Genomic DNA, 11503 nt, shown 5'->3' with positions numbered 1-11503 from the left:
AAGCTAGAAGTAGTGAATCTAGGCAGTCAGCCCTTAGTGTTTTGATACCTTTAACCTCTATCCTTTTTTGCCTCCCCTAGATTTAAAACTTTGGGTAAAGGTAAGACACAAGGCTTGTGCTGGAGGAGCTGAGTTTTAGGGAATCCTGTTACATTGAATCGGAGCTTTTATTCTGTAAGTAACTTTGATAATGATTGGAAAACCAGTGAGTGAGTTCCTGAGCTTTGAAAATAGGTAACATTGACCTGCTTACATTTAATCCTCCCACTACCGGAGTAAGGTGTAAATCCTATCGTCTCCATTTTGCAGATGAGAAAACTGAAGCTTTGTCAGGTCAAATAGCAGAGCTGGCATGGAGGCATTGGTTCTTAAGCAGTATGTACTGCCTCTCTAGGAGGCAAAAGTTAGCTTGAAGTGTACTTATAGAGAGCCAGGTTACTTAATAGTTTTTCATTTAGGTAAAATTAGTGTTCACCTTAAAGCACTGAGGCCAGAGAAGAACCTAGATTTTTCCCATGGCTTCTTAAAACTCCATTTTTTATTGGCCTTGGCCAAACTCCCTACACAACTTCAGATGACTTTATAGTTTTAGCATACTGATCAACTAGAAATTGTGAACAGTTTGTGTGGGGTGATGTGATCCATAGGGGAAGGGAATGATCAAGAATGGAAAGCCAGCTGGGTAGCAGGTATGTATATGTGTGACACTTTTTGTTGGTATGATTTGCTTCTTCTGGGAGATCTAGAGAGGTAGAGTAGAAAAGGGAGAAGTGAATGTGGTCTACTCGAGGCTAGGGTGGGAGTTAACCATGTCCTACAATCCTTGGCTGCATAGAAGTGGAATTTGCCTATTATATGATTAAGTTCACAATGTTAAGCTGTCTTTAATTTTTTAAAACCAGGAGACAGAACCTACATCTGTACCAATAGGGGGCACTCCCCCGCCATTAAGAATACATGAAAAGGTATTGGACGTTTCACCCAGAGAATCCAGTGAACTTTATGGCAAAAAGTTGAAGACAGGGTGGTTACATGAGTTGAAACCTTGAATAGTGGACATAAACACAACTTAATGGTTTTATTTGAAATATAATTTTACTTTTGTTTTTACAAGACAGTGTGCAGTAGGACAACTCAAAATAAGAGTGCAGATACAAGATAAGAGTACAAAGGAGGATTAACAATAGATGTCAAGAATGGTTACCTTTTATTAAGGCTAAATCCCTGGTTTATATTTTCCATACACATTCACAAAATTACATTCAAATTATTCCTTATCAATATTCCTTAGGCCATAAGGAAAAAAAAATCCAGACATTACATTTTTCAGATAAAGCAAATCTGAATTAGTGTTAAGTACTGTTTTCCTTTCCAGTTGTTGTGACTTATGAAAATTTAGCAAAGGAAGAGATTTCCTTATTTGAATATGCATTTTTTTAGCTATTGATACCATTCTGTAAGTGGATAAGACCTCTCTCACACTGGAGTCGCCAATCAGAACCACAAGGGACAGGAAATGAACTGTGGCCAGAGCAGTTGGACAACTGGGTGTATAGCAAGGTTTTTTGTTTTTTTAAGGAAGTCAAAAACAACTAAGTTTTCACTTTGTGTAGGGGGATGCTGTGTTGAATATCAACACAATACATCCATGTTACTGGGACTGAAAAAAGTTTGGGATGTGAACATTTCTATCCCTCTACCAGTGCTAATGAGATCTATATAGGCCTTCACTGACCCTCAAAAAGTATACTTTGACATGGCATGTGCCTTGGTAGGAGATTTGCTTTTAAAGCCTGCAGGCTTAGGAACTGGCACAAGAGCTACTTAAACTGCCACCATTTTAGATGCTAGGGCTGAAAACAGTTTTATGAAAAGCAGCTCAAAAAACTCCACTGTCTACCATAGACTACTTTCGCCTAAGGAATGAAAGGTAAACTGGAGAACTGAAGAGTTAAGTGCTAATATTCCTTGGTTTTCACTGCCCGAAGCTGGAGTGTTTCAGACCTGAAAAATAGTATGTGTGGCATTCCTTCCCTTAACCCAGGAATGTTACTTTCAAGATAACCTTTCCTTAGGAAGAATTTCCACATAAGACACATTGCAGCCAACTTCAAGGCCATGCAAATTTGAACAGAGAACGGCAACATAAACTATCTACATTTGTTCAAATAAAATTACACAGAAATCAAATACATACACGACACCAAGAAAAACACCTTAAGAACAATTGCTTATGTTAAATTAAGTGACAACTCCATGTTATTCCAGTGTTTAGCTTTGGGAACAGGAAATGCTGTAGCTAAAGTCATCATAAAAATAAAATCAAGACATTCACATTTGAGGTCATTTGACACACATCACACCATCCCTAAAGGCTTGAAAAGACTACAAAATAACTTTCCATGCCAATTACAGAAGTTAAAATTTAAAGCTACAGCTATAGAGATAGTATGAAAATCCCATTAGCTTAAACATTTATGGTGTAGCAAGCTGCTGCATTCTGGTCATAAGAGGCAGAACGTGATAGGATAAAAATCTGTTTCTATACGCTTAACCCCTCCCCCCCCCCCCCCCCCCCAAGTTCTTTTCCTATAATGTTCAAATGACTTTCAGGTCATCCTTTCCTTGTGATCTCAAAGTCAATTGTTCTAGCATTTCCCCTTGAATATAATTTTATTCCAATGCTGAGTGTTATCAATAACCATTTGTCAATCTATTAAATATCAGTATACAGTACAGCAGCTATATTCATCACAGAATTCCAGTTTATTACCTATATGGCATAGTCCTCAAATTCTACTGTGCTCATGTATAAAAATGCAAAAACTGTCGAATGTGCTGTCTTCTCATGTATATGAAAAACTACTTGCATCATGAGGAAGAAACGATCAACAGTTTATGACCATCTGCCATTCATAAGTGTAACTTATACATTCTATTGTACTATACAGATTAAAGAAAGCAAGGTTATAGAATCAGTTGTGACAGTTTTAAAAAGATCAGCATATGCTGTGTAAGTTTAACTAGATCAGAATCTGTTGAGTGTGCAGTGAACTCTGATCCACAAAGTAGCTAAAAAACTGATGTTTCTAACGGAATGTTTTAAGAATTAAAAGACACACAAATGAATTCAAGCCTAACAGAGTAGCTTGAGACCAAAGTGGCACCATTTTTCTTACTTTTCAGGAAAACACATTTTTTAAAGTATCTCTACACCCAGTGTGGTGCTCCAGAGATCAACAGTCTCATGCTCCACCAACTGAGCCAGCTAGGAATCCCCAGGCAATGATTTCTGATGACAAAACCAGCCTTCTAACCAAATACTGTCTTGCCCAGTGCACAGTCCCCATCCCCCCAATTCCCACAGAGTCCTTTAACTGTTAAATAGCATCAATATTTATAACTATGCGAGATCTGGCCCGTTGGGTATAGTCCCACAAGTTTTTCATGGAACTAGGGCCAGGCAGAAAAGATTTAGTTAGGTGAAAACAGAATTAAAGTTTTTACATGGATAAAATGGAACTGGTCTGTTGAAAGCTTCCATTTAGAATCCCCAAAGGAGCCAAGAACCTCTGAAGCCATGTATACAGAATAATAACCGCTATGAACAAATTGCCTAAGGGGATTTTCTTCTCCCTAGCTTGAGATTAAAGAATAGCTTATTTGGCCTTCCACCTGTACTCAGGGTCTTGCTGAAGTATCAAGGCTATCTTCCTAGTGGTAGGCTGCCAGATCAGGTCCAATCACGCCACAGAACGGATGTTTCCCTCACCTGAGCCAAGTGGATGGCACCCACTGAGGTTCAGTATCGAGTTTGTTAATTAACCTAAGCAATTCTTGATAGGCTTTATCAAGATCTGAATTCACAATTGCCGTGTCAAAGTAGTGCCCATTGTTCTGCTCCATCTCTCTAGTCTTCTCTATGATTTCTCTCAATTCTTCAGGCTGTAAAAAGAAGACAAAAACTGAGGTAATTCCGTTAACAAAATAGACGAGTCAGAGATGACTCAAGAACAAAAAAATGACCTTATATTGCCTGCTGTCTCAATATATGCAACTTCAGGAGCTGCTCCTCAACCCTGTCTTGGCCTCAGTGATTTCCTTTGCTCTGGCGTCAATTAGGACTCATACTGAATCATTTGGAACGCAACATAATCTGTTTTTACTGTTAGGTTTTCAAATATTTCTGTCTTACCCACTAGACTAGGGGCTTCAAGAGCAAAGACTGTTACTTTGAATTCCCTACAGACCTTCCTTTTCAAGCATTTTAGGGCATTATAAACTTTCCCTAAAAAATAACTTTTGTAATAGAGCGAACCCTTCTGGTTGAAGCAAGGCTGGTAGGACCCAAAATGCCATCTACTCTTGGCTTTATAAAGAGCCACTGCCCTTTATATCTGTTCGGCAGGGTAAATAAACATCAAGGGAAAAGAAAAGGATCAACAGAGTGGATACTTTCTATGAAAACATTGGTCAACCCAAGATTTAATAATCTAATAAATGTTTTGGGGGAATTACTTGCCTTTAAACTGCTTCTCTATTTTCAGTACACAAAGGAGGTCTTTAAAGATGCAAAAGAAGTATCCTAAGAAGAGTTTCAGAAATGATACAGAGTAGGCTACTTTAAAATACTCGGTAAAGGAAACAGCTGTTTCATATAGATGAGCCTTAGAGATAAAGCTAGGTGCAAAACTTCTTCAGAATCCTCTGGATTACCAGGCACATGTGTTCAAGAAAGTAAAACAGCACCCAGATCACCCCTTGTCAATGAAGAGAACTAATTAAACTCAAGTCCAAATGTCTCAGATATAAAAGACACGCCAATACTACATTGGACACTCAATGCAAAACAACTTCTATCATTCAACTGGTTGAACTTCTGTAACAGTAGGAAAACCTATTAAAAATATGACAGCTCTGGCTTGTCCTGCAGCAGTTTCTTGTGTGGCTAATTTTCATTCTGGAATGTTGTGCATCTGGCTGTGGTACACAGAATCCTTTGTTTCCTAGGGGATTCTACTACACCATGATAACTAAATACACTGTAACATTCTTGCTAAAACTTATTCTACTCAAATCTCAGTATTATTGAAAGAACATTCCAGAACTCAAAACAGAATCTAAATTTTGTGGTGCTAGAGTTGAAATGTAAAACCCTACATCTTACGAAGGTTCACATGAACAATCCATCTGTTTTTTCTTTATCAAATTTAAGACATTATTTTGTCCTTTGCCAAAATGGCATCTACCATTTGGTACTTTTAATTTCCTCTTATTTTTCAAATAACAATTTATACCTAAGATGAAACAAAATGTTTTTACTCAAAAAGTTTTGGACTGAAAAAACTGGCATAGGAGTTTAGCCCTCTCAGACCCCCATTCTAGCAGGAATTCAGAGCACAATCAGATTAACTGATTATTTACATTCTGCATCCAGGGAGGAACACCATCACTTTCCTGACTGGTCCATGTGGACTTGTTTTTGCTCAATACTTCTATCGTATGAGTGATAAAAAGCACTACTAGAAATACCAAAGGAGATAAAACATAAGTGGAATAAAAAGGCAATCAGATACACCACCCTCTATACATTCTAACCATTACATTTATGGAACATGCACACACAACTGATGCTGGGTCATAAAAATAAGGCTCAAACATTTTTGAAAGGCTACAATGTTCTTGGACCATAATGGAATTACAAATCAATAAAGTATTTTTTTAAATCTCCAAATTGGTGAAAATTACATTCTTCTAAATAACCCATGTATTAAAGAAGAAAAGGACAAAGGGAATTAGTATTTCTGACAAGATAATGGAAAAATTACCTCAAAATTTGTAGGATGCCATTAAGGAACTGTTTAAAGGGAAATTTATTAACTGCCTATTAGAAAAGAAAGATTTTAAAATCTAAGTTTTCTTCAGGAAACTAGAGCAAGTGCAAATTAAAGCCAAAGTAAGTATAAGTTAATGAAATAAGAGACAGACAATAAAGAAAATTAACAAAGACAAAGGCCTCTCTGTTCTTTTTCTAAAGTGTTTGGTTATTCAATTTCCATATAAACTTTAAAGTCATCTTTTCAAAAAAATTTTTTTTCATGTTTACTTTTGAGAGAGATAGTGTGAGCAGGAGAGGGGCAGAGAAAGAGGAAGACACAGAATCCGAAGCAGGCTCTAGGCTCTGAGCTGTCAGCACAGAGCCCAATTCAGGGCTTGAACCCACGAACCGTGAGATCATGACCTGAGCCAAAGTCGGATGCTTAACCAACTGAGCCACCCAGGTGCCCCTGAAATCATCTTTTCAATTTCACAGAAACATCTGGGATTTTCTTTTTTGATAACACTTTTCTTGAGATACAATTAATTTATAATTCACCCATTTTAAAATGAATGATTCAATCATTTTTAGTATAGTCACAGAGTTCTGCAATCAACAGCACAATTTTAGAATATTTTCAATCATTCTCCCACCCCAGCCAAAAAATCCATACCCCTAGGCAGCCACTCTCCATTGTCTCCCAACCCCCAGCCCTAGGCAACCACTAATCTACTTTAGGTCCCTATAGGTTTGCCATAAAATGTAATCATACAACATGTAGTCTTTTGTGACTGGCTTCTCTCACTTATAATGTTTTCGAGGTTCATCCATGATGCACCATGTAGGAATACTTCATTCCTTTTTCTGACTTTTTTGAAACTTCTAATAAAACTGCAGTAATCAAGACAGTGTGTAATTAGCATAAATACAGCATGGAGTCCAGAAATAATCCCACCCCACTCTCCACTACATATTTGGCCAGGTGATTTTTTAAAAGCATGCCAATTGAATTCAATGGGAAAAAGTACGGTCTTTTTCAAGAAATGATGCTAGAGCAACTGAACATCCACATGTGATTAAAAAAAATAATAAAAACAAAAACCACCAAACCAACACCATCCTTACTTCATACTAAAACAAAGACATTTTAGAGATTGTAGACCTAAGAGTAAAAGCCAAATACAAGAAAGCTATTATAAGAAAACATAGGATAAAATCTTTATAATCTTGGAAGTAGGCAAATATTTTCAGACAGTATGCAAAAATCATTAAAAGAAAAATGAAAAAGTGTGCTTCTTTAAAATTAAAAATATTTTGAGAAAATATTTCCAGAATATATAAAAAAAAATTTACAACTCAATAAAACCACCAATTTAAAAAATAAGACATTTCACAAAAGAATATACTTAAATAACCACATGAAAAAATACTATCATTAGTCATCAGGAAAATGCAAATGAAAACCTTAATGATACTTCACACTTATCAGAATGGCAAAAGTTGTTGACAAACCAACAAAAGCAAAAGCTGGTAAGGATGTGAAGCAAATGGAACCAAAGTGGGAGCAAGTGGAACCAAACTGTTTTAAAACAGCTTTACAACTTTATACAGTTAAAATATACACTCACCATTTGATCCAGCAATTCAAAAAACCCCAAAAACATCCACGTCCACCAAAAGACTGAATATTTCGAGCTGCTTTAATCCCACCAGCTCAAAATTGGAAACAACCCAAATGGTTTTTAACTGATGAATGAACCAACTGTGATATATTTAGCTCATGGTATACGACTCAGCAATATGTAGGTATGAACTGTTAGATGCAACACTGATAAATCTCAGTAACACTATGCTAATCAAAAGCCAGATGCAAACTTAAATATACACTATGGTTCCACTTAAATGAACTGCTAGAACAGACAAATCCACAGTCACAGAAAGGAAATTAGTGGTTGCCTAGGGAAGAATGGAGGGGTATTAACTTCAGAGAAGCATGGGGGCACCTGGGTAGCTCAAGTAAAAATCTCGTGGTTGTGGGATGGAGCCCCACATTGGGCTCTATGCTGAGCATGAAGCCTGCTTGGGATTCTGTCTCTCTCCCACCCCTTCTCTTTCAGAATAATAAACTTTTTTATTTTTAATTTATATAAAGAAGCAGGAGAGATTTTCTAAAGTGATGAAAATGTTCTAAATCTTGACTGGCATGGCAGTGACACAGCTATACATTTTGCCAAAACTCACTGAATTATACAGGTAAAATATATAAAATAATTTCAATAAAGTTAATTTTTAAAAATCAGAAATTTCTCATTAGAAAATCAAGCATACTGTAAACTAGTAAAACATCTTGGTCCTGATTAAGTTCTTCATTTAAAAATATGTATAATTGGTATCATTCTAGACCTTACTCAATTTGGGATAGCTAATTCAAAATAAATAATAGGATAAATAATCCCATAAGAGCACTCCAGACCACCAACCCAAAGAAGGTTGCCTAACATGTTCTGGAATGGTATACAGATAGCCCTTCGCACAATACTGAATCCTTGGAGAAGAAAAAACTAACAAAAAAGTTAAGTGTGCACATTAGAAAATTGAAAAATTAGGCTGAACAAGTAGGATGAAGTCCACTCTCGTCCTTAATATCCAGCCTTTTTCTTAAACAACCATGGTATTTCTTCTGGTCTACCAAAGTAATTACTGGCACTAAGTTTCATAGAGTATCAGTTTTGTTTTCTTTATTGTGACCCCCTCAAGAACAGCCAGTGACCTTGTCTCATTTTTTTGGGTATCATCCCAAGTGCTAAGAACAACAGATACTTTGACTCTATTAATTAATGAACTTAACAATTATGTTGCAAAAACTGAAAAAAGGGTGAAACACTACTTTAACCAGATAGCGTACTTTAACCAGATTGCCTAAAGAAAGCAACCAGAATTACGCTCATCATGTAGGATGAGAAAGTCCTTGATTGTCTATAGCCTAAGACACTGAAAAATATGACCTTCAAGTATAGATTGAATAAGAAACATAAGCAGACCGAGAACAGAAAAAGATATTATCTTGGGGAGGAAGAAAGAGGGCTGGTGGCTATGGTGTATAGCCAAGAATCAGGAAAGCAGTGATGTTATGCTTTTAATGACTTTTTTTTTTTAATAAATGTTAAAAAAAATTTTTTTTTTCAATATATGAAGTTTATTGTCAAATTGGTTTCCATACAACACCCAGTGCTCATCCCAAAAGGTGCCCTCCTCAATACTCATCAACCACCCTCCCCTCCCTCCCACCCCCCATCAACCCTCAGTTTGTTCTAAAAAATATGGAATGCTTCACGAATTTGTGTGTCATCCTTGCGCAGGGGCCATGCTAATCTTCTCTGTATCGTTCCAATTTTACTATATGTGCTGCCGAAGCGAGCACGCTTTTAGTGACTTTTAAGGATCTTATAAAAAAGTGTGACGATGTGTGTTTATGGTTTGTTTGTTTTTTGAAAGAGGGCACAAGTGAGTGAAGAGCAGAGAGGGAGAGACAGAGAGAAAGAGAGAAGCGGGCTCGCCAGCGGCTTGTGTTTTTTACCTGAAGCAGGACACAAGCTCATCTGACATGGGACTCGCACTCACCAACTATGAGATCATGACCTGAGCTCAAGTCATATGCTTAACGACTGAGCCACCCAGGCACCCTGTTTATGGTTTTTAAGGAGATTTAGAGAGAACAAATGAAATGAGGAGACCTAAATGATTCCTCTGTAAAACAGAAATATTTAAGATATCTGGGGCATCTGAGTGGCTCATCAGTAGAGCATTTGACTTTGGTTCAGGTCATTATCTCATGGTTCCCTGAGTTTGAGCCCCCCATCAGGCTCTCTATTGGATCTTCTGTCCCCCTTCTTTTTGTCCCTCCCCCACTCACACATCCTCTCTCTCAAAAATAAGCATTAAAAAAAAGCGGGGGGTGGGGAGTACCTGGGTGGCTCAGCTGGTTAAGCATCCAACTCTTGGTTTCAGCTGAGGTCATGATCTCACACAACTTGTGGGTTCGAGCCCTGTGTCAGGCTCTGTGCTGACAGCGTGGGGCCTGCCTGGGATTCTGTATCCCTGTCTCTCTCTGCCCCTCCACCCTCATGCTCACTCACTTTCTCTCAGAAATAAACATTAAAAAATAAAAAATTAGAAAAATTTTTTTTAAAAATCAGCAAAAAAACAAGGGAAAATACTTGTTACTTTGATATAGTAAGTCACTTGACAGTTTTCATTTCACATATTTAAACAAAGTCAATGCTTTCTGATTAAGTACATCAGTATAATTTTGTTATTAACAATGTTTAGTAAAATGTGAACTACCTCAACCATGTCCAGCATCTAAAATAATTAAAAAAAAATTTTTCCGTTTCAGGTCATTTGAGAAGACCAAAGGGAGAAGGCAAATAGAACATAAATTTCAATGAGAAAAAAGAAGAGAAAATCAAGAGCACCCAACTCGGCTCCCCCCATATACAGAGTATCTAACAAAGAAAAGTGGGTAATCCCTAAGAATCTGCTGAGAACTTTTTTCTTTGGGGGTAGAAAGCAGGGAGGTCACATAATCTCTATTGGAAATAACAGGGACCCATGTAAAGAAGGTTAAGGAATACCAAGAGTAACCACACATTTGGGATAACAATAGAGACGGTGTGGGGAACAACAAGGGAAGTCCCTGCTTTGGAGAGCTGTCATAGTCCAGCCAGAAGCAACAACAGAAATTTTGGGAAAAGTGACAGGGCTCAAAGAATAATCAGTTTGAAAGCTCAAGCCAATGTAGCTTTTAAGCATTTGTGACATATTAGGTCATGACTCTTTCATGTTTACTTTCAGTGGAACAGTACAACATTATTACCTTTGGATTCTTGCCTTCCTTGGCCAATAATGCACGAAGTCTCTCTTGTGAAGGGGGTGCAATGAAGATAATATAAGGTTTCAAGTCTGAATTCCGGAGAGTCTTCAATGACTATTAAAAAAAAAATATTTTGGATCTTTATAATAATTTTCATCATTTATTTGCTTCCCAGTAATATACTTCAAATAATAATATCATTAAAAAAAAAAAAAACATTGCCTATGAATGTTTCCAAACATCTTTGTAACAATTCATAATATTTTAAGATCCTACCATTCACTGTAAGAATATATTATGTGCCTATGCAACACACACACACAAATTAGCTTGCCCTGTTTATATATAATGAAATAAAAATGACACTGAAGGTATACAACTATGTGATGCTAAAATATCCTCTAATAAGATCACATAAAGATTATAAATAACCATATTCAAATTCCATTTTGGAGGAAGTAGAAATAAGCAGTAATGTTATTGGGTGCTGGGATCTAAATACAAGCAGAATATAAAGAAAAATTTCACACACATATATAAAAAGAAGTTCTGGAAAAGTACACCCAAGAAAAAGCAGACTGAATTAGGAGATTGTGGTTTTCACCCTGCCTTTGCCACTGCATGACTGTGTGTTCCTCAACTGAAGCACACTGTCTAAACAGGGATTACAGGAACATGCTTTTTCTATCTAATAACATTATTAAGACAATACATTTTAACTACTGTAAGTTCTTTGAAAAATGTTTTCACCCAATTTAACATTAAAGAATTCTGAAGGCATTTAGTGAAAGCATTTATACTTTCTTTAAAAT

At 36.7% G+C, this 11503-nt stretch overlaps 1 protein-coding gene, 1 long non-coding RNA gene and 1 other non-coding gene across 9 annotated transcripts in view; 1 reads left to right on the top strand and 2 right to left on the bottom strand.

The window, feature by feature from the left end:
* The window catches only part of PALS1 (protein associated with LIN7 1, MAGUK family member), a 99925-nt gene that overhangs the window by 6243 nt on the left and 82179 nt on the right, over window positions 1-11503 (bottom strand). For 5 of the 6 annotated variants that reach the window (XM_042943555.1, XM_042943549.1, XM_042943551.1 and 2 more), the window contains exons 13-14: window positions 10695-10805; window positions 3773-3945 (exon numbers count right to left, since the gene is read on the bottom strand). In XM_042943555.1, the coding sequence (XP_042799489.1) occupies window positions 3773-3945; window positions 10695-10805 (284 nt within the window). Of the gene's footprint in view, window positions 1-3335; window positions 3946-10694; window positions 10806-11503 lie in introns of those variants that run through there. The other variant, XM_042943554.1, reaches the window with a different exon arrangement.
* Window positions 91-10759, top strand: LOC122222848. 2 transcript variants are annotated; one of them, XR_006203913.1, is made up of 3 exons: window positions 91-174; window positions 10215-10336; window positions 10673-10759. It is a non-coding gene; the product is annotated as an uncharacterized LOC122222848 (long non-coding RNA). The 2 variants fall into 2 exon arrangements; XR_006203914.1 differs by lacking the exon at window positions 91-174 and adding an exon at window positions 7992-8071.
* Window positions 9133-9239, bottom strand: LOC122223258. The gene has a single exon (XR_006204144.1). It is a non-coding gene; the product is annotated as a U6 spliceosomal RNA (small nuclear RNA).

This window comes from Panthera leo, chromosome B3, assembly GCF_018350215.1.
Source record: "Panthera leo isolate Ple1 chromosome B3, P.leo_Ple1_pat1.1, whole genome shotgun sequence".
Taxonomy (NCBI): domain Eukaryota; kingdom Metazoa; phylum Chordata; class Mammalia; order Carnivora; family Felidae; genus Panthera; species Panthera leo.
This window is presented reverse-complemented; position numbering and strand designations above follow the sequence as displayed.